This window comes from Polyodon spathula, chromosome 23 (genome assembly GCF_017654505.1).
Source record: "Polyodon spathula isolate WHYD16114869_AA chromosome 23, ASM1765450v1, whole genome shotgun sequence".
In the NCBI taxonomy this organism is placed as follows: Eukaryota; Metazoa; Chordata; class Actinopteri; order Acipenseriformes; family Polyodontidae; genus Polyodon; species Polyodon spathula.
The window spans coordinates 26,447,551-26,471,760 of NC_054556.1; the positions used below are offsets into that span (position 1 = coordinate 26,447,551).

Below are 24,210 nucleotides of genomic sequence, written 5' to 3' on the forward strand. Positions count from 1 at the left end.
ACATGCAAATATTAGGATGCAGAATTGTAACTGCTTGATATAACTACATGAATCAGAAAGATTAGTACATGTCTTAAGTTTAATTTGGTAAATGTGGTAAAACCAAAGTGTGGTGCATCTCAGGGGACTGTTGTAAAGCATGGTAAAAAAAAAAAAAAAACATATATCACAGCATAGAGCAGCAACTGCAGAGAATTTAAAAGGAGGAGGAGTAGGAATAGTCACAGTAGTGTTAATGTAACGGACAGTGTAACTTGATACACTGGTATTTGAATTATGGTCACTCCGCTCGCTTACGGTGCACGGGGGGTCCCCGGTTCGAGCCCAGCCTCGGCCCTGTCACATTAACTCACCTGATATTTTGGTTGTGATGCGTGTCGTGACAGGAGACCCGAAGCCTTTCGCTGTGCTGGCTTTGATGGTGAAGGAGTAGGTCGTTCCTGGGTACAGGCCGACAAACAGATGGTGGGTTTCGTTCTGTAATGTAAACACTCGCCCTCGCTGGCTCGACAGCTCTGCTCTGGGGTCCAGAGAACCAATAGCTTTGTAGGATATCTAGAAAACATTAAAAAATAAAGACCTTTATTCCCAAATTAATTAAAAAAAAAAAAAAAAAGCTGAACGAAAGCTGCATGGCCTAAATGGATCCATCAATGGGTGGTACCGTAATCCTTCTAATATAACCTGCACCCTGTGTATAAGGCACAGGATTGAGCAGCGCTGGGGTACATCCTTTGTTTAATGCACACCACAGCATATTGTAGAGAATACTATTGCCTGAGCCTATGGGACTTCTTGCACATACCATGCAAACCATATGGAAATATGTTCCCAGTATTTCTAAAAGGGTTCATATTACATTACTAAGATGAAGGTAATGTACATGAGGAATAATGTATCTATTCAAATTCAGAATGTAAATGGTAATTCATTTATGTCTTAAGCCATATACTACGTGAGCGTAATGTATCTTTTGTTTTCGCTCGACTGAAGCAGGTATTCATTTCATTTTCGGTGGTCTATTACTCTGTATCTAATCAACTGTACAGAGGAGTACAGAGACAGCAAGATTACATGTTCAGAGAGTCTTGTAATTTATTTTGTAAGTGTGAAAGGATGAATTGACAGTTCAGTCCGGGAATAGCCAGCAGTCTGGATGGCTTTTGGCTTAGAATTAGCCTTTCTGAAAGCTTTGCTCTTATACAGAGAGGGGGTGGAATATCATCCAAGAAGGAAAGAAAGCGAAAATGAACAAAGGGCTGTATTTTAAAAATATACTGGGGTCTTACTGAAATAACACTGACAGACCTAAATACCAGCACTGTTTAAATATTGAATTAGGACCAAACCTGGCCATTTACTTATTTTCTAAAGGTAAACTGTGAAGATAAAAAGTGACATGTATACCAGCTTCTACATTTGACATGTACACTCTACATTAAAAAAATAGAAAATAATCACGAAAACACAGCAAGTCAGTGTTAAGAGGACAGCAGAACAGAGCTAATCCTTGTTGAGAAGCAAAGCTAGCCACCCTTTCAGGGGCTCTGTGTTTGTCAAGCGCATTATCAAGGTCTGGTGACAAGGAGTGCTTTGCAAGAATCAAAACAAAAGGAAGTAAACGCATACAACCACGATGCTGTCTGTGTCTGAGGAGAAAAGCACCCAGCCCTCGATAAGCTGCAGTGGGATTTTACAGCATTCGGTGTGTCCTAAACCAGACTCCTATACACAGTACATAATGTATTCCAATACGTATAATAAGGAACGGAATCTCATAGGACAGTGCATTCACAGAGAGTGTCTGCCTGGCCTGCTCTCTAACCTCATGGTGTGCACAATTGATTGAATACACGAAGATAGTGCTGTGGGAGGCACTGCAGGAAAGAAAACAACAAGATTACTTTTTTCAACTTTCTGCACACTCTGCAGCACTTATCATTGCCAAGCAATCTCACGGTCCCTTGGAAAAGAACTCCTAAATAAAGGATTCCACAAATACCAGTTTAAGTAACAATAATGCCACACTGTTAGTTAGCAGAGGCGTGGCTCCACGAGGTGGCGTGGCTCTGTTGAACACCAGAATCTTAGACCTCCACCTCAGCACCGGCATAACACTTTCAACACACGTATTTGTTTTTGTTATTATTATTATTATTATATATTATTATTATTATTATTATTATTATTATTATTATTATTATTATTAAACTGTAATGTTTTCTAGGGTTTTCACAACTTATCGGAAAACTGTCACCAGAACAACAAGTATGGATCGTCATTTGTGCCAAAACTATCCAGCTGTTAGTTTGCAATTTGTTTGTCAATTCGTTTGTTAATTCGTGAATTTGTCAATTTGTTTGTCAATTTGTGAATTGGTCAATTTGCTTAGCATAAATTTCTCAATTCATACAGTAATTCGTAAACTTATTTGTTAATTCATCTAATAATTCATTAATTAATTTGTATGGACCTGCAAACTTCCCAACAGCCAGACAAACTTCCAACTGTCAATCTCGCACTGTGCCGAGAACACTGCAACCTTTCCAGCCAATGGGAGCACACACTAATATTTTAATCAATGAAAATCCAGCCTCACTTAAAACTGCTTCAGCCAATAATATTTGAAGGGCGTTTCAAAAGATATTTCATTTAACAAGATACTCGACTGCGCTGATTTTCAATGGAGACTTCCGTCTCACTACGCGCAAAGCATTATGGTATATAGAGAGTTAGGCAAAAAAATTCTATGGAGAGTCAATGCAGGCGTACGAAATGCTGCTGGTTTTCACCATGTTAAAAAAATGCATCAAACTTTTGAAGTAGAATTCACAGACGTTTACGAATTACTGTATGAACTGACAAATTTATGGACGAATTGCTGGGGAAATTGACCAATTCACAAATTGACAAATTCATGAATTAACAAACAAATTGACAAACTAAAAGCAGGATAGTTTTGGCACAAATGGCGCTCCATACTATGGGTAAAGTGATTGATTGTCTGCTCTCCCTTGAAAGTTTTGTTTTGTTGTGTTTTTTTTTACAGAGGTTCTGACACTTTACATTCAGTATTAATTCACACCTTGTATGCAAAATGCATGCATTGCTTCAGTGAATCAGCAGTCTCTGTCAGTACTGTAATAGATGCCCTGGCACCGAGCTGCTGTCCCTGGTAGTCCATTACAGTTACCAATCTAGACTGTTGATATACAGCCTCCGAAAAAAGAGACTCATGATTTATTTACAGCCAAATTCTCTCGGAACCAGCTGCACACTCCCAAATTCAATCATACAGGGCAATTTCTCTGAGCTGTCAATATAATAGCTTACAGTGCCCTCCTTTAACTTACTTTTACTGTGCAGTATGCTTGCTTATTCATAATAAAACATTGCAAATGATTCCATGTATATTGATAGAGCACGGTTTTGCTTTTATTGGGGGACCAGTAAAAGCTTATTTCTACTTTTTTAGCCAAACATTGAGTTTATATATTCTGCCTTTGTGTGCAGTGGAAAAGGTCTCGAAACCCTGTCCTCATAAAAAGATACTTTACAGCTCCATGAAAATGCTTCCGCCAGCCATGAAACCACTACCAGGATTAATCTAAAGCCTTCAGGCATTGCTTTTTCATTGGGATTGTAACTCATCCAAGGATTAATATGGAAGAATATTTTCAGTAACTATGTTTTTTTGTAAAAAAAAAAAAAAACACAAGGAAACTGAGCTAGTTAATAAAAGAACATGAGTGTGCTTCAAGACTATAATAACAAAGTTAAGTGAAGAGCCCTCTTCCCAAGTGCAAGGTTTTTCCCTGCTTTGTTTTAGGCTGCAAAGTCCACGTCACTTTAGGCACACTGCTAGTTCCTGTCCAGACCTTAAGGGTCCCTTATAGAAGTGCCCCATAGTAAAAGCAAAGCAAAGTGTAATAAAGCACAGTGAAAGCATGGTGAAGCATAGGTAAGCATTGTAACACACCGAGATATGGTAAAGCATGTTTAAAAAACATAGCAAACCAGGGTAAACTATGGTAAATGCATAGTATAACCATGGGAAAAGCATGGCAAAAGTGCAAAATTATAGTGGTGAAGGGGTAGGTTCACAGCACGTACACAACTGATAGAAATCAGAGGAAAACAAACACTGAAAAAAACCCATCACCAAATCAATCTCTTGCTGTTATGACTAAAACACAACCTACCAATAGCAAATTGATAACTTTCCATTTGGCTTTTGGTTTAGCTCAGATTGCCATCGTTTCTGCACTTCCAAAGGGAGGAATGTCAATAGTCTAATAGGCTGGGTCTAAAGCAGAGCGTGGGCGATGAGCAGCAGCTGATGCTGTGCGAGTTCAGAGCATGCAGGCACCCCTCTTGAAATTAAGCTCCAACTCTCCCATAAGCAGATAAGAACGTTTTGCCCATTGATAAAATTGCTGATCTGTAAACACGCTTCCCTTTAGAGAGGATCCAAACATCTTAATTTATTACAAGGGCTTTGAAGGGGCCCGCCAGCGGCATTGTCACCAGCAACCAATTTGATCACAGGCTAGGAGAACTCTTTGTTTCAGCATTCACTGTTGCCAAGGGTTTACTGCGATGAACCCTAAAAAGAAGTCCTGAAGGCTGACAATGTGAATTCTGAGCTTGTTTGTTTAAAACCTAAAGTAATTCCTTAATAGCTGGATCAACTCTGAATATCTTATCAATTACAATGCTTGCATATTCAGTCCCATGCATACAGGCACTGCCTGCAGTATATGCCAGTCAACTGAAACTGTATAATGTGTTGAAGTGTGGCTATGCAGCTGACAGGGAACCAAAGTCTGTTCACATCTTGTCTGGTCTGCTCTTAAGGCAGTAGGTTGTGATGGTCTGTTTAGAGTTAACCACTCTACTACCGTTGAATCTTTAGTGGAGGGTTAGGAACCAGACTGTTCTTTATTTGAACAGCCACTTTCCAGATGAAGGTCGTTTTAAAAGCACTTAGTTGGAATTTGGAATCCAGCAAACACTAAGTGAATGAAATGCACACCCAAGCCAATTAAAAAGAAAAAAGGCAGTTGTATATTACTTTTACCTTTTGCGATTACATCATTGACTGGTCTACTGATTTAAGACTGCATTCCCCAGAGCCTAACTAATTGTGTGTGTGTGTGTGTGTGTGTGTGTGTGTGTGTGTGTGTGTGTGTGTGTGTGTGTGTGTGTGTGTGTGTGTAAATACAACTACAATAAATCCACAGACCAATGACAGCTACCAACTAAATTTCTACTTGCTATGTTTCAATGGTGCAGTTCAGTTTGTAGGTGGATTTCCCAGGACAAAGACTGGTAGCAGTTGGAGGAAGGAGTACCCATAGTGGCCTGCATATTTGTCAAAGCTTTAAAGCTAATCCCAAAAGCACCACCTTTCCCTATATTCTCTCCTACCAGGACATTCAGGATTCTAAGCACAGCCTCATCAAACCGCATCAAGACATTTTCTTCTTTGCTGCAGAGTCTTACCTGGAGTAGAAACACATCTTGGCACGGATCCAGTCTCTGCCTAGATTTGAAAAAGCTTTATAGCACTACAGCAAATATCCCTATTAATACCATGAAGGTAAGCAACTGCATCGTGAAGCCGATCATTTCTGTCACTTGCAGGAGTCAGCTGTGCATATTAACTTATTATCCATCATGTTTTAATTCAAAGAAAATAACACAACTAGTTAATACCGTAATTGATATCTTTCGACTTTCTGTAGGGCTGTAGTCTGCTGTGCACGTGATGAGACTGATGGCAGAATAAAATGTGTTGGAATGTTCACAAATCGAGCATCTTGATTGGCCGAGAGCTTTGTGTTTGTAAAGGCATACATATGCAGTGTATAAAAACTTATGATATCCTATGATATCCTAGTCTCTTAAAACCAGATTGTCTTCTCATACGAGCCATATCTAAAAAAAGAAATAACTACAAGAGACACTAATTATGCAAATTCCACTTTTGCTTAGTCCAAAGCCTGCATAAATTACAATTATTATTATTATTATTATTATTATTATATTATTAGCTTGAATTGGCTATTGTATAAACCATTAATGGAGGCAGAAATTTAATTTCCAGTCTGTAAACTTAACATAAGCAGAGTTACCTACCCCCGGAGAGCTGTAAATTAAATCTGCTTTTATAACAATAACATGGTTTGTTAGTTTCTGTCTTATTAGAGTCTAATAAAGATGCTCATGAACTTTTAAGACTATGTAACTCAGGGATTGAAGATGAGAGGTTTCAGGAGGGGTTGCAACACAACAACATCCCAATCAGAGCTGCACAGAGATTGATGTACCCTCTGAAAAAGCAAAATATTGCTGCTTGTACTGTAGCGGTTTATTATCTCATAATATCATCAGTTCTTACTGCTTCTACACTTGGCACAGTTATATATAGTCATCAGCATATTTCACCATTGGGATTGTCTCTGGGCAAGCCTGATCAAGGTGGGATTTGGAAATAGGGATGCACTGGGGGTGCATGTGGCTTGTTAAAGAATTGAAATGGAATGTATCGAACGGTGTTTGCACCAATGAAATCAATATTGTAAATGTAAACAGAACCCCAATAAATCTGTTTTCTTATTGACTTTCCTTTTAAATTTTGAAGAATAAACTGGTTCAATGTTTTCCCCCCCTCATATGGTCCAAACCAACTAGTTTCCATAATATTATATTTAAGAAACAGCATTTTTTTTTATTTTTTTTTTACTGTAATGACAAAAAAAAACATTACAGCATGGTAATTTGATAGGTCTGCGATGCTCCCATTCAGCTCCACTGAAAACGTTATTTCCTTCTATTGAAATTATGCTGGCGAATATCATTTTCACAGACAATTGCAGTTTTGAAAAAGTGAACACGTGGCGTTACAATCATTTATACAGCTGGAATGAGTGTTGCTAGGAGATGCTAGGAGTGAAGGGAGGCAGACAGGACTGTCTTTGATCAACACCCCCCATCCCTCCACTTCCTGTCTTGAGTTATCATCTCCTCAGGTCCGCTTGAGCACAACATCAGCCTCAAGACAAAGGTGGCCACATTCTGATCGCTAATATAACTGAAAGCATATTTCCCCACTGCTCTCTTTAACACTGTACGCAGAATGCATATTAACATGCAAATAATGAGTAAATGCATATCAATTAAATACTAATTTATACAAAAGAATGCCTACTTTTAAAAAGACAAAAAAAAAAAAATCTATATGCAGTATGCCAGAGCGGTTTTGTGGGATTATAGGTATTGGTTTTAAAAACATTGGCACACAGATCTTGTTTTAGACTTTACTCTGTTTAGAGCAATCAGAGCCAACTCCACTGAGTTTAAACCTTCCTCGCAGATGTCAGAGAATTCAGAATGCTGGAACTGAAACAGTCAGATTCTGACTACCAGGGAGAAGCTGAGCTTGGGTTCAAGCACACTGCTAATACTGCAGCGAGTCTCATCTCAAGGACAATACGACCAGGGATTTTAACTGAACCAATGAGAACTATAATGCAACTTGGAACAGTTTGAGAAAACCAAATCGAACAAGGTGGAGCACTTTGAGAATCCCTTTGTCAGACATATAATCAAGACGAACACAGAGACTAACTGTACTTTAATGGTGCTCTTCTTACATAATGGTTCCCGACCAGCGTTCACATAAATGGCTTTGCTTAGACCCAAATCCATCAGATTAAAAGCATGCGCAGCCACTGAGTGCCTCTTCAAACTCAAATCCTTTTCTGTTGCTACTTTAATGTCATAATCCCATGAAACACATTTTAAAAGAGATCAATAATCCATTAGGATTAAAGTAGAACTGGCAGCGACTCTTTCCACATCAAAGTGAACAACAATTTACTGTACCTTCAAACAGTGATTTAACAATGCTGCCTCTTCCTACGCGCTTATACCAATGCTGCAGTGACTTTTGGTGCCCTGTTGATTTTAATTTCTGTTTGGAAGCCATGCAATTATTTTTTTTTTTTAAAAGAACCTGCAATAAACTGTCCAAAAAAAAAAAAAAAAAGCTATTTCTAATTTGCGTTAAAACACTTTTGTGTTTTTCTAAGGCATGTTTTTTTTAAGTGTATTTATAAGCATTTTTAGTGTTTTGAAAAATTTGAATAAACTAGTATAATAAAATCTCTCAGACAAAAAAAAAAACAGCTTCCTGAATTGCCTGTAATTGATTTAATTATCTAGAGTCTCTTTCTGTTTTTCGAACAATCTTTTTATCTTTTGGTCTTTAATATTTCACTTTGAAGGACTAGCATGCCTAATGTTCATTCCAGCTTCTTGACAGTACCTTAAACTGTTTATAACAAAACAGTCTAAGGTGAACAAAGATGTGCAGCTGCACTCCAGTCTATCACCCCCTAGGTCTTCACACCTCCAGTATTTGCAATGCCGTCACATCACATCCAAGGAGTCTTCTCTGAAAGTTGCCTTGTGGAGCTCTCAGAAGATTAAAAGGAGGCTGTAGAGCCTTGTCATATTGATTTGCTCTTGCCATTTTGCATAGAGCTGGCACCATCCTTAGGTAATTCACCTGGGTCTTCCTTGCATGTCCAGACAATTGCGCTCACTGGAGTTCATAGCTGACCTGTTCCAGCAGAAACTCATTACATTTATAAATTAAGTTTCAGTGCGGTGCTTTAACCCTCCTTTCCCCCTTCCCTGCCTAATTTCTTCATCCTATCCCCACTATCCTTTCCCATCTTCCTTACTCCCTTCTTCCCATCTCCCTAACCCCTCTTTCATCCCTCCCCTTCCATTCCACCCTTTCCCCTACTCCTCTTTTCCCTATCCCATGTACCCATCACCATCACTTCCTCATCCCTCTCCTCCCATCCCCTCTCAGTCCTCAACAGTCTGCTACTCCCACTCTGTTCTTACCTCATAAAGCGTGATAATCCCATTGGTTTCATTCGGAGCCTTCCACTGCATATAGATCTTCTCCTCAAAAGGACCTCCTTGGATGGATTCCAGAGGTATCTGCCCAGGCACTGTAGGAGGCAAACAGGAAGGATGTAATCTATGAGGCGCTCAGAGCATTATTAAAAGTAGTAGATCAGGGAAAGTCTGAAACTGGTCCTGGGGGACGGCAGGCCTACTGTACAGTATCCTCAGCAAGAAGAGACGGCTTTTTTGTCTTCTTTACCTTCAGACAACATTTTCACAAACTGATCAATCCAATAAACTCTACAGTATGGGGATGGAAATACAAATCCCATTGAATAGCATTTTGATCAAATTAATGTTTTATTAAATAATAATAATAATAATAATAATAATAATAATAATAATAATAATAATAATAATAATAATAATAGGTATACTCCTAGTAAAACAAAATGATATAAAAGTGATTTGCTGAAATCCAATAAATAATCCATTATATGCTAATGTTCGATTGATTTTACTGTATTGTCAAGTTGCAACAATTAAATGAGTCCCCCCATGCCTCTTATTTTTTGTTCCCTATCTAACATCCCTCTTGAAAAAGGTTAAAAATGCAAAGTGACCCTTTTTGACTGCTGCACCCTAACACTACCTTCTGCTCTTGTGTATTCTGTGAAAATCAGGCACCAATTAGAAGAGCATTTAAGTTAAATACTTTTGCATGCTTTTTACATTATATTGGACTTTTTTTATACATGGCAGATCTTACTTTCATTTGCAGTAATTAATTTTAGTTAGCTTTACTAAGAATACCTAGAATGACTCGAACTGCCAAGCAATAGATGTCTGCGATACAATTATGCAAAACCACACACAATCAGAATTCCAGCTAAAGATGACTTTGTCTTCAAGTGAACTTCTGTCGTCTAATCAGATGTTCAGGGTCATTGCCCTGTGCTGCTAGATGAGGTGAAATTTAACCTAGATTTAGTGAATAGACTGTATTTCAGAGAGAATCAATTGGATGTGCACCACCAACTCTACAAGAATTCTGGCACTCAATTCTAATTACCGGCATATGAAATGACAGACCACTCTGACATTGTATCCTAAAGGGAAGTTTTTGATTATTGTATTTATCAGAGGTCAGGTCAGATAAAGAGCACATTCTGTTCATAATAGATGCTGTTCAAGTGTATTCAGATGTTCCCCCTCCCAAAGATAGGAAAGTCTACTCCTTCTGTAGGCAATATGGCTGAACTGCATGTTTTATCAGTGATTGGTCTGGTATTAAACCAACATTTCTCTGGGGTGTCCTGGTTCATTGCCTACTCATTTGTTTTAGGATTGGAAGTTTAATTCTTTATTGAACAGTCACAATGATAACTGTGTAGAGGCCATATATATTGTGACACAGCCATATTCACAGTTGTTCGTTTGCCCTATAAAATGCATTTGTCTAAACATTTGTCAGGAACCTATTTTAATAACCCGGACAGCTAAGCTAATTACCGGATGAAAAAAACACACCGTTTTTAAAGATGAACACAAAAAAGACTTTACACAGTATCTTTTAGTATGATTGAACACACCATCAAATTGGGCTCTCCACACAGCAGCAGCCTTGAGCAGACTGACTGCTCTCCTTTAATACCCTGACTCTAATTTACAATACTAAGATTTTAAAAAATGATATAGCTGGTTATCAAGCCTCATCTACAAATGGACAGAAAATATTCCCATCACGTTTTAATTATGGATGTGATAGAAAGTTACCAGCTCTGATTCCCTCAAGTGCACAGATTAAATAAAAACCACAATAAGACACAATTACATTTGCCACCAGCATATTCTGGGGGCTGATCTTCATTGGGAAATGACACATGGCAATATAATAAGTTAATGAAAACTTTGATTGCCTTTTTTCTATATATTGTGTGCATGGCGTGCTCAATTATGCAAGCAAGGCTGGAAGACTCTCCTAACAGCCTTGACATTTGCAATTTTCTATTTACTAGGAAATCTGCACCTGTCAATCTGCTTTTTATTGCCTTCCCCACCTTACGAGGATACAGTGAAAGAAAACTGCTGGTACAGCCTTGGCAGGCAAATTAGCTCGTCGGTCTGCCAGGGCTCTCTTGTCTTTCCCATGACATAATGCATACAATGTTATAATTGAGAGCACTGGCATGGCATCGCTCATGCTATCTCACTCTGTCCATTTTCATACCTCTTACCAACGCTGGTGACATTGTCACTGGTCCCCATTTTATTCAGCTGGCGACCCATTGGTTCGTTGCTTGTATTCTACGCTTGGCATATGCAAGTATGTCAAAGGCTATGCAGCAGAAGGTGCCACTGCTTCCTACAGGAGCACTTCACGATGTAGTTCAAACTCACTCCAGAGGTCTAGCCGAAATCAGCCCATGTGACAGGATGCAGCCACTGAACTATTGCATGGTGCCTGAGATATTAGAATTATCATTAAAAAAAAATTCCAAAAAAAATCTTAGCACAACAAAGAAACTGGACTTTAAAGCTTTAGTTAGTGCCTTTAGCAGACAATGTATGATCATTCCTCTTTGCCTGCCATACAGTGCGACTGCAGCCTTTAATTTTCTATTAGTAACACAAACTCGTAATTATTATAGTGTTCTACAGTGTTATTACACTCTTTCTGTATCTAGCGCTGTATCTCACTGGCTGTGCTATAGGAGCCACCAGCACAAGTATATACTGTAGAACTATCAACTGGAACTGAATTACAATAGCTAGCTTGCATACTTCTTTTAGATATATGATGTATAGGTACAATACATTTATATATCTGTTTGCACATGGGACCCAGTTATTAAAATGTCACTTTCAGCCCAGGCTTTCATGACAAATGCACTTTTCCCCTTCCTATACTTGCTTCAACTGACACAAGACTGCCAAATATATATATATATATATATATATATATATATATATATATATATATATTATACCTGGGACGGCGTATTTTCTTTTTTAGAGAAAGAGACTTTAAATAAATGAAAAATCTCTTTCTCTGAAATTACATGTTGTCTTCCTGCAACTTGAAAAAAAACCCATTTGGGAGTAGAAATGAATTAGCGGCAATGCATATGCTGTAATGCGCTCGCATGAATACAAGCATTGCATGATGCTTTTTTTAAAGGCGAATAAAAATGAGTGGAATTAATGGTTTTAGAAAAAGCCAGCAGAATGAATTGTAAATGGATGTGATCCAATTGGTAGTACCCCGAGGAAACAAATTAAATCAAACCCAAAATATCAATATGTTTAGCTCTGAATTGAGCCTGTGTGGAGCTGGAAAGCAATAAAGTGCAATATGATTTAAGTATAACTAATATGCTCTGCATTAGAGTTTTTTACTCGGTGGCTTTCACTTTTTAATTTGAAATGTGTACAATAGAATTTGAAGTGACAAATCTTTTTTTTTTTTAAGTCTTATTTGTAAAGTAGAATGTGTACTATAGATTCTGATTGAAGCAATGAGTATTAATGTCATTCAGGCAAATTATGATATATCCTTAAAGAATGTGCAGACCACTTTAAAGTCAGTTAAGGAGGGTTTTGTTAAGGACTGTTTTTTCTTTTATTAATTTAATCACGTTTTCTGGTTGATGAAACCTTGTTTCAGCCGTTTTAGAGAGGGTTCAAAAGACCTCTACTGTTTACATCTCTAAACAGACCCTTAAAAAAATATGCTGTACTGAAAACAGATGCCAGTTGAAGTTAAATGTGCATTTAATTGCCATGCATGTCCTTTTTAAAATCATGCATGTAATTCTGTGAAATGTTGAATAATAACCTCTGGGCATGCCAACCTTTTTGTTCGCCTGTCTAAGCTAACCTCTCTTGCTCTTTAAGATCCTGTCTGGCTCTGTTACAGAAAAGGCAGACAGCGTATTGGTGAGGTAGTGTATGAGACCTGGGGCAAAGCTAGCCAGTCCTGCCACTCTTCCCTGTTTAACAGCTTTGCATTTGTCTGCCTGCATTTAACACAGAGTGGGTGATGAGCAATCCTGGGAGTCAGCCTTAGCGATGCACTTTCACTAACGGGTTTTAACAAAGACCCTGTTAAATCGATGTGGGAAAATGTCAATTAAGAACATACCAGGACTGTAAAATGAAAGTTGCTGTATTTGTGTGTGTGTGTGTGTGGGGGGGGGGGGGGGGGGGGTTGTGTGTATTTGCTGGGGTTTTTGAGAAGGCTACATTGCCAAAGCTCACTCGTTGATTTCTGCAGGGCTGTACAGCCTGTGTTTGTTTGAATGTACAGTGCCTACAGCTTTGATAACTTTACTAGATTCAAAAGAAGAAAAAACACACTGTATGTTGTTCTGGGTGTGTTGTAAATCCCTTGGATGTTTCACCCTGTCATCTTCCTCCACTGTTTTTGATCAAGACAGCACCCTGCAACTTCACAAGATTCAGAGCAGCAAACACTAACTCTGTCCTACAACAACATAGTGCTTGTGCCACTCAAATCACATCCACTCAAAGCACAGTGGAGCTAAATATTCTTGTGTTCATAGAAAGCAGGGTGCAAAAGAAAGCTATGCTGACACACATTCTTTTGATGTTGTCTTTTCCAGTTTTCTAGAGTAACCAGTCAAAGCTACAAATGGCCCCAGCCTTTTGAGGTCAGATGAACAGTGTGCTTTTGTTTATCTCAACTTATAATATTGTTTTCACTGTTGGTTGGTTAGCACCGAAAAGGGAATACATTTAAAACACAGATTCCCCTTAACAGATGTCTTGGAATTTACCCCAACATTTGGTTTGCAGAATAAACTGATTTCAGACTAGGATATTAAAACTGCAAACAATGAGCTAGTGTTTGAAAAGCTTCTGAATTATCTTAGGAGCAGATTCTCATAATGTCTTTGTATTACTAAATATAAAACTGTTCACCAAAAATAAATAAATGTAACGTTTCTATTGAAGTCAGCTGCTGCCGCTGCTTGCCAGATGGCCAGGAGGCTTGCCCTGGGGGTTATAGCACTGTTGTTATTATTTGACTGTATAGTCGTTCTGGCAGAGTTGTTGTCTCGCTCTTTGACTGACTAGTAGACCTACCGTCTTCTTCGGTCTGCTTAACAATCTCCTCGCTCTCCTTCCTCCCTTCGGGGTTGGAGAGCACCAGCCTCAGCCGCACGCTCACGAAGGGCCTCATCCCGCGTAGGGTGTAGTGCGAGGCTGTCTGGATCAGCTCCTCGGCTGCAAACTCGTGGTTGTTGAACACGTACTGGTACTGGACTGTCAGGTTGTAGCTGTGGCAGCGGGTGACCACGTAGCCAAAGGGCTCCCACTGCAGGGTCAGCTGGCGAGCTCGGACATCCACCACTTCCACGCTCAGCGGCCCGTGGACCGGGTCTGCCAAAATCAGAGACAAGGAGGACATAAGGACACGAGAAGATAAAAACATAAGAAAAGTTACGAACTAGTAGCTGATTGAGCTCAGACAATGACCCACGTATGAATGCTTTCAAATGGCAGGTGTGGAATTGTACAAGTAACTGAAAATTCAAGTGTGCTTTCCAGAGCTGTTGGCAAATCCAGACAGACCCTAAACAGTGACTGTTTCCTTAAGCAACCAAAGTGACCCCCTGCCCCGATTTCTCTCCTACATTTCTACTGGCTGTCCTGAGTGAGAAGACAAGTAAACAGTTCTATCTAACTGGGAGGATCCCATTGGAACTGTACTCTGGCTGAACTCACAATCAACGAGGATGTGTTTTAATGATTTAAACTGCGCCAGGTCTAATTGCTGGCACTCGTCAGCTCTTTATTAATTAAAATACAGTGGAGAGACAGCCAAGCCACTTTTAAAAGCTTTTGTTGTTTAGATCTGGACCACATTGAGTTACTAATTTGTAAAATTTAAATGAAACATAAAAAAATAATAAAGCTACAAAAGGATTGCTCTCCTTGCTCGGGGGAAAACAATAGATAATTTTGACCATAATTGAAATAGAACAAAAAATAAAAAAAGGTACTCAAGCAAATGGACAAAAACAACAGCTCAAATTTCTTTCCTATTTAATAATTACTGAGAAGCCTCTGCTGCAAATGCCACACAGAACAAGCCATTTGCAATCAAGGCGAGGGAGCTGAAGATCACTTGCAATTAGAGGCTAATAAAGGCTTCAATCACAGTGGCAATTTCCTAAAGCCACAGGATCAGGCTTGATACAACTGCGAGATGTGGAGAGATGTGGAGGGCAAGTGTAAAGTGCAAAGCCATTACATGCTTTGTAATGTATTTTGTGTATTAAGTTTTAATAGCATGACCACTTTAAAGAAAAAAAAATCATAGTTACTTTTTTTTTTGTTTCTAAAAAATGAAAAGGGTGCAATTATTTATCACATGCTCTTGCTGCTTTTTTTGTTTGGTTTTCCCTGCATAAAGAAAGGCTTCCTAACTTTATTTATCCAAATCATCTCCACGACCTCCTGATTTGTGTTAGTGATAAAGCCCAGTGATGTTTAGGCAGACTGACACATAGATATCACAATATCGTATTTTATGCAAGGGGTGTTTTGCGCAGAGAATATTTCATCTTTCATGAAAGCGCTGTGTGAATAAGCCACGGCACATTCCGTATTCTGGTGCACTTATCGAAATCCAAGTTGACAATGAAGCCAATTAGAAGCATTGCATCCGTCTAGCGCTGTGCTTTGAACTGAGGTTCACGCCATTCAGGGCTGATCAATGAAGCTGGAACAGGGTCATTAATTTGAGGCGTCAGGGAGCAGCTGAGAAGAAGAAAAACACGGAGGAAATCAATCTTTCTCCAGGTTTCTTTTCCCAGCTGCCTTCCGCGGTGCTACTCCACTTGGCCACATTAATCACGGCAGTATTGTCAACAGGGCAAAGAGGAAATTGAAAACAATAAACATATCAATAGCTGACTCTCTATTCATATATTTTTATATATCATGAAATTGTACGGAGAGAGAAAAAAAATGACAGTAGCAACTGCTTTTTGTTTATTGGTTAATTTTCCCTTGAGAAGACCATCTCAAACACACCGGTAATCTGAGCTACTCTAATAGAGTTGAGGTTGACAGCATCTCATTTTCTCAAAAGCAGCTAGGAGACCCTTTTTCTTTGTTTTAAACTGTATATCTATTAGATATGGACATTCAGGAATGCTTTCATTTTCTCCTTCAAGTCTCACCAAGTTTGCCCAAGGTTTATACCACCCTTTACTTATTATTATCATTTTGGGATCACCACTGAAAACAGCGAAACAATCACAATAGCTGAATAAATAAAGCAGGTTTTGCTGTAATACATTAAATTAATTTAGTATCCAGTTATTCTGGAAACACCAATTTTCATTCCACCCTGGCAGCCAGAGGCTTCTGACAAAGCAGGTCTTGTAAATTCACAGAAAGAGCCTTAAAGGCATGCTAAATGGCCTGACATCTGTGCTGTACAGAGCTGCACAGCAGGCTAACAGTGACAGGGGTGGCTTCTATCCACGCAGTGTTATCTATTGCACAGGTACAGGACTAAGGGGTGTGCATGTTGCTGTACAGTGGAGTTGACGCATGAGCTTGCAATCCACAATGAGCAAACCTGTTGCTAACCTACTGTATAATATGGAGTGGGTGGCACCATTCTACTTCAAACAGGATCATGTCTCACAGGGATTTTCATTCAGTGGTGAATAAACAAAACCTTGCTGATTGGACTTCAGAATAAAGAGCGAATCGCTTCGACCGTGAATTGAATTGCTTTTTTACACATGTTCTTTCAGGTCATGTATTCCAGCAGTGCAGTATAGTGTCAGAAAGCCACGTTCGAAGCATGTGGTGGGTTAACTGTAAGCACAGTACACAGGTGCACAGAGGGAATGTTTTTGATGAATCGTACTATCGTTACAAGTCCAGTCTTTGTCACACCAGAGGTTTTGAATCAATCATCCACGCAAGGGCTAACATGACATAGCTGCCCTTATTTGATGGATGTCCTGCTTGCATACAAAATGCAGGCTGCTCTAGTATGCAGTCAGAAAGTAAAGTCAAAGTTAACAGGACTTTCTGCTGGTGGGGGAGTAATAATGTAATCTTCATTTGAAAGCAAGCAAAGAGTCTGTTTCACAAACTGCTCACGGCAAGCCATTACTGGCATGCAGTGGTAACTCGAGTAATAACTGTTTTGTAATTCATGATAGCTCACTATTACTTATGTATTTCCTATTACAATGCAGTTCAGATGCTGCGGATTCTGTATTGCCTGTGGTAATGCTGTGCAATTGCAATGTCACCCAACCCTGGGTAATGCTGTGTAATTGTAATGGGGCTCAAAGTGCTGCTTTTTTTTTGTCTGAAAGACAAATTACCTTCTGGGAAATGACCAGCCTGTAAATTATTCTAAATGAAATGATACCTGTCAGCTTCCAAGTAATATATAGCTATTTTCTATAATTTCTGTTGCCTGCACACCTTCTGGGGCAGAATTGATGTGATGGAATATTTTACATAGCTGAAGGTAAAAAAAATAAGAAAGCTTATGAACCAGAGCTACAAACATAGCCTGAGTACAAATTGTGTAAAGAATTTATATATAGGGATGGAATGCATGTTACGGACCAGAATTTAGAGGCATTAGGACCCTGGGGTTAGGGACATATACTCCATCTTGGTAAAGGTTCCTGTTTATTTGGAATCCATCTTGGTGAAGGACTCTTAAGTGCTTGATTGTTCTGGTAAATTGCTTAATGGATTGATTGGTTTATAAAAAGAAGGTGGGTTCAGAGGTCAGGGGAAGGAGAAGTAGGAGACTGGCAATGAGGAAGGTTGTGCAGAGAACAAGACACTGTGAGTTACAAGTGTAACAGGGTTTCGAAGAGGCTAAACAGGGTTAGCCTGTCCCTGATAGTTAGTACCGGTTGATCAGACTTGGTCAAACAAAGGTTTAGTTAAGCCCTAGAACTGAGCTACACTACAGCTATGGACAAAAATCTTGCATCACCTAGAATTTTAGGATTTTTATAGATTATATATATATATATATATATATATATATATATATATATATATATATATATATATATATATATATATATATATATATATATATATATGCATATCAATGAACAGAATTTAGATATTTTATTTAACATAACTTAATCATAGAATCTACCGGAAGCCATAATAGTAGTAAAGTGTTTCATGTTAGATTTCAAAATGTCAATTTTTTGTCAGTTTTTCATTAAATATATGGAAAACTACAAAGTGGTGTGTAATTCAATATGTTAACGTAACATTACTCAACAGGTTTCATTCGACTTCCTGAAACAAAATCAGTTAATTCTATAGATGACGCTAAACTTTTGACATGTGATTTTACAGCAGAAATCAGCAAGACTCAGGAAAGTCAAGGGTTCGAGACCGATGTCAGACAGTTTGAATAATGGCCACTAGGGTTCTGCCACTGTCATTTCTATTCCCTTTGAAACAGTGGTTTTGTATAGAGATGTGCATTAACTCACAGATCAGAAGGTACAGCTATTAGGAGGCCCAGTGGTTAATAAAAAGGACAAGTTCTGTCAGAAACAACCATCGAGAATTATAAACTAAAGCATGCTGATGGTATAAAACTCTCCATCTAAAAGACATTTCCACCAGAGGTAATTAAACTCAGCTTCTCAAAATTGAACACCAATTCAGGCTATTTACAAAATCTGTTGGTTGAAGTGGTTGTTTGTTTTTTTATAAGTGCTAGTTTAATGAATTAAAAGCAAACACTTTACACGCAGCATCTTGATGCAACCCTTTAAAATTGTTTTTTAATTAATCGGACTGAGAGGTGGTAGCATTTTCTTTCAATTCTGCTCCATTCCGAGTGTCTGGTTTAATAGGTGTGCGTTTGTGAAATTAGATGTGCACTTGAATTCGTCCTTCTTTTACAGATCTCCTGTAAACACTTGAACAATAGCATGCTTCATCCTTTTCATATTTAAAAATGCATATTCAAAACAGAGTGCTTTTTTTAATTCATGAAGGGCAAGATCCTGGATCTCTCCAAATAATAGCACACGAAGGTCTGCTTTTTAAATTCTGCATGATTCGTGATGTGACAAGCCTGTGCGTGAAGGTTGATGGTGATAGTTTCCTGCCCTTGCCTTTCACAAAACATTTTTTAAACTTTCCTGAAACTGAACTCAGGTGTCGATGTCCTCGTTGCCCACTCCCGAACAACTAACCCAATAACTGGGGAGGAAATCCTGAGATTAGCCAAAACCAACTGCTGAGTATCTTCCTCACTTCAGTCCACCTATTGAGAAGACTCAGCACCCATCAAACACCAAACTCAATCAAAGCAGAGTCATCATAGCCTAAGATAGGGGGGTGACGACATTCCCAGGGCACCGCTGAACAGTGTTAATCTTAAACAGTCAGCGATTTACACAGCAGCAGGACCTACTCATATAATTCAGCCTCAGATTGGTTGGTGTCAACAGATACTGGTTGTTTTATACACCATTAGACCCAGTCTAGTCCTAAGAAATCAATCACCCTTCCCCTCAAAATCAATCAGGTGCCACTCTTTCCAATAACTTACCGACATGGGAGAAAAATGACTTTGTGTCTCTGATTTGGGTAATGAGTCCTCGCAAGGAGCCGCATCGTGATATATTTCCAGGCACCTTCTCAAACTTTGTGGATAAAGCTATTCGGCTCATGAATCGAAGAGTAAGCACGTTTGTGCAATTCAAGGGTTTGGATTTATAACCATCAGGAGCTAGACTGGGTGATTAATGGGCCAGCTTGTCCAAGGCTAGCTGAAAGGGATCAAACCTGTCTGGCAAGCACTGTAGAGGCTATGGAACAGCTGAGAGGTGTAGGTGTAGTTCTAACACCTGCATGAGGAATGTTAGGAGCCTTCCCACCTTAACAGGACATTTACACCCCATTAAAACTCACCATGATTCCCAGTGTGGCTTACCTGGTAAAGGCATGGCTGCATGGCATGCAGGGTGCATCATACAGTCAGGGGAGCGCAGGACTGTCTGTTTAACGGGTTGTGTGCTGCTCTTCTACTGAATTAAACTACCATCCACTATAGGAGTTACAGGCCCAAGCAGCGTCTCCACATCCACCTTGTTTAATTTATCTGTATTAAATGTTTTAGTACTTCTTGGTACCTGCTGGTTGTCAGCATGCCCTAGCAATATCACAATAGTATACCATTTAGAATACTATGGCCAGGGAATACTGCGTACACTGTTCTGTATATAACATGCATCTCCTGTAGAGCCAGTTAAAGACGTTTAAAAAGTACACTCATGAGCACAATGCCTCCCCGTTGAAGATTTTATTGTTTACCCAACAGGATTTCATTATCTTTCAAATAGACTGCCAATATAACTCATTAAAAAAAAAAAAAGAGTCCAATCTGTTTTCTGCACGCTGTTTAATTTCATGGGTCAGCCCAAAATGACATTTTTATGTGACATAAAAAAAGGTCATGTTAAACAAGGCACAAACGAGGCTAATCTAGCTACAGCAAAAATATGTCACGTTTAACATTTTTTAATATACCGTAAAAGGAAGACGAGCATCATCAGGAATATTGTTGGCATCAGGATTTCATTGTTCAGACTGATACTCGGAGAGGGAGTGAAATTAACTCAGCTGACCTTGTGAACCTCAAACTGTAAACCATTCCTCAGTGCTGGCTCTAAAGTGAGAAAGTGTCGTCGATCAAACGAAGCCTCAGCTTTGCCCCAGACACTGACATGCAGAGCTGCACTCCGGCTCTCTGCAGCAAGGCACTGGTTATGACAGGTGTCATTTCTTTCCTATTTAGTGAACGGGAGTGCAAAGGGAGGAATCAGAGCATGAAAGGCTCAGTTTCTTCAAGACAGGGAAGAAGAACACTGTGCCAAAAAAACTGTCTGGGTTCTCTTCCATTTATCTGTCTGCAGTCCACACAGAGACAGAACAGAATTATATACAACAGTCCAACTCACTGAGTCTCAAATGACATGGGAGGGATTTAAAGCCTGAAATACGTTATATGTACAATTTATATAACGTAGAACCAGAAAAAGAAACAGTTGTAATATCAGGCCATCAGAAGCCAAACACTTTAAAAGGGGAAGAGATTTTAGCCACAATATCAAATTCTTATGCACATCTCATTATATACAATACAGATAACTAAATACACAGGTGTCCAGACCCCAAAGAGCAGGCCTGCTCTCAAGAGTGAAAGAGCTGTGACCTGGGCTCTTAGTCTGACCCCAGCAGAGGTTAATCATATACAGAGTCGAAGACAATGGCCCTGGAGACTACAGTTAGAGGCTGAGTCCCAGCGCACTGTCCCAGACTGATGGCATGAACAGCGTAAACCCAGAGGGACGGAGAGCGCTAAACACTGCTGAGCCCCCCCGCACTGTCAGGCAGAAGAAGTAGCCATACAATACCCAATAAGGTCTAGCAGCTTGCCTTTTAATGGTCCCGTTCATGTTAATGGTATGCGTATGCAAATCATGCTGTGCATGAACAGCTGTGACAATGTAGCCCAAGGTGTTTGAGCAGTCAGTGTACAACCACAGCAGACATGCAAACAAAAACAAAGTTTAAAAAAACCTACAGAAAAAAAAAAGACTATCATGTCTCTTTAAACGAGATCCTTGTGTCTGTCATGCAAGCTGCAGAAGCAATCTGTCTCAGGGATTAGAAACGAAGCTGAGCTTCCCTCTGCGGATCTCTGTTGCCAGGTGTGCTGTAGTGTCTGTGGAGGAGTGATTCTCTGCAGGCACAGTGTCTGGGTGCAGGTTCCCCGCCTCTCTCCAGAGCTGATTTGTAAAGAGCTGTAGGACAATGTACTAAATGTTCCACCGGGAAAGTTTTCACCTTGTACGAATGCGATGCGAGAGATGCAATCTGCAGGAGATGCAAGACTTCGTAATAGCCACAGAATAGGATTGCAGAGCAATCCGATGTTTGGTTAAAGAGGCTTTCTCTAAATGAAATCCACAGCACTCAGTTTGGTAAAGAGGCTTTCTCTAAATGAAACACAGCACTCAGTTTGGTAAAGAGGCTTTCTCTAAATGAAATCCACAGCACTCGGTTTTTCTCCCTTTACATTTTTGTCAGTGGAATTCTGTTTCAAACTGGCAGGGATATTAGAAAAGACTTAAAATAATAATGCAAAAAATAATCATAAAAAAGAAGAGAAATGCAGAGTGGTAAGCGCATAACAAGCTATATTGGGTGGTTTATTTAGCATATATTGGACCTGTATGAGAGGATTAAAGAAAATGCTGGCCAACTGGGTTTACAAAATGGCTTGAGCATTTCTTGCTTCCTGATTGGCTGATGAAAATGGTCATGGTTCAAAGAGCACAACCATTACTTTATTCCAATCAGGATTCGTATCGAAACACTGTAATGCTTCTGCAGGAAGAGGAAAAAGGAACAGTTCCATTGCCTGTCTGTCCCCTGAGAACACCACATGGGATCCTGTGACGGAAACATGAGTTCTGGTGATGAATCTTCCTCCCGACCTGTGAGGGCGCTAAAGGACAAGAGGAGAAGTATCTGGAAGGGCTGGCCTGACAGTTCGTTTCCGGGTCAGGGAAGTGGGTCAGCCTGGAAAGAAGCGAGACTCTGTTGTAGGACCGTATTGATTTGAAAGGTAAACGAGAGGCAGCTGCAAGTAATAAGGCAGCTGCAACCGTTTACCTAGATATCATGCGGGATTACATATAGGGGCCAGGGTAACGCTGATCTTTTCCTTCGTTTGGGTAACGTGAGGAGAGAAGGACTGAGAGAGGAGCTCTCAGAGCGTGTTACGTGTTGTGTGTTGTCTTTGTTTGTTTATAATTGTCTGTCTTTTTTGCACCACTAGACAGTTAACGCACACCTCCGGAGCTGTTGCCACGTAAAGCACTATCCGGAGCACCACTACACAGAGCACCTGCACGTTTGAATATCACCCAGGACTGGTGACCATGCCTCTGTTTGTATGTGAGACTGTGTTCACCATCCCCGCGCTTTACACATTGTTGTGTACTGCCGGGGATTTATTATTTGACGGTCGCCAGACCTGGAAACAACACAAATAAACACTTGTTCACTGAATCACTGTTGTCTGTTCATCACTCCTGCATCGCATCACCGCTACACCTGTTCCCCTTACCAACCACTTTGCCACAGATCCCAATGAGAAAGTCTGAATGACAGCTTGAACTGTGCCAACTCCATTTAATAAAACACACTTCTAGAGCTGGTTCTTTAACATAAACTGGGACTGACATTTTAATTACATTCTGTAAAGGTTACAACAAGGTGTTTGCTTTATTTTATTTTTATTTTAACCACTTTGTTGCTTCTTTAAAATCGGTTGTGCTCTTTGCGTTTTGGGTAACATAAATCTGCAGGAGGTGGTTGGATGTCACCCCTACCTAAAATACAAAAACTAAAAGCTAAATAACACTGCAACAAAACAAAACAAAAAAAACACTACATTATTCATTCTCCAAGCCAGCCACCTGCCCAGAACTTAATTTAAAAATCCACAATCAATAAAACAGCCGCGTAGACCCTATTAATATTAAATACTCTATCACAATATGCCAATAAAGGAACCGTATCCTTTCGAAACATTAATAAAAGATGTCAAATGCACAGAATAAGCTTTTCAGCTTACCTACTGTAATACGTGTTCATCGAACTTCTCACAAGACTCACTATGTAATCCATACTACTGCCTTGCATCATAAAATTAAAATCTGCACTAAAAACGTCTTCTCATTATTAATACTGCAGTTACACTAACATCGTGGTGTTGATTTTTTTTTTCTTCTTTGTAATCAAATGTCCAGGGGACAGTATCAATCTGATGCCTTCACAAGCAGAAGCCTACTCTCACATGGGATACGCTGTTCTTCTGTGGATGTTTATAGCCTTCTGTTGGCATAGCGGTGCTGATTTTTCTTTGATCACAGAATAAAAGGGACATTAACCCGACAGCCATTGCTGGTCCATCTTTTATCTTGGATGACAACATCAAAGATGCTAGTTAACATACACCCTGGAAGGGATCTGAGGGCAGTTATACAGCAGCGAATTTGTATAGCTGCCGTAGAGATTGTAATTCTTTATGCTGTCTCAGACTTGTGTGTTTCTCATTTAGTAACATTAACAAAAACAGTTCCCTTTTGCATTAAAAAAAATAATAATAATAATTCAAGTTAATTAAAGACCAGCGTAAATGTTTTTGAC

The 24,210-nt window shown here is 39.4% G+C and overlaps 1 protein-coding gene across 12 annotated transcripts in view; it reads right to left on the reverse strand.

Annotated features, from left to right (window-relative positions):
• The window catches only part of LOC121297858 (receptor-type tyrosine-protein phosphatase T), a 156,562-nt gene that overhangs the window by 63,761 nt on the left and 68,591 nt on the right, over window positions 1–24,210 (reverse strand). For all 12 annotated transcript variants that reach the window (XM_041224400.1, XM_041224399.1, XM_041224402.1 and 9 more), the window contains exons 8-10: window positions 14,038–14,334; window positions 8,923–9,032; window positions 354–555 (exon numbers count right to left, since the gene is read on the reverse strand). In XM_041224400.1, the coding sequence (XP_041080334.1) occupies window positions 354–555; window positions 8,923–9,032; window positions 14,038–14,334 (609 nt within the window). The remainder of the gene's footprint in view (window positions 1–353; window positions 556–8,922; window positions 9,033–14,037; window positions 14,335–24,210) is intronic.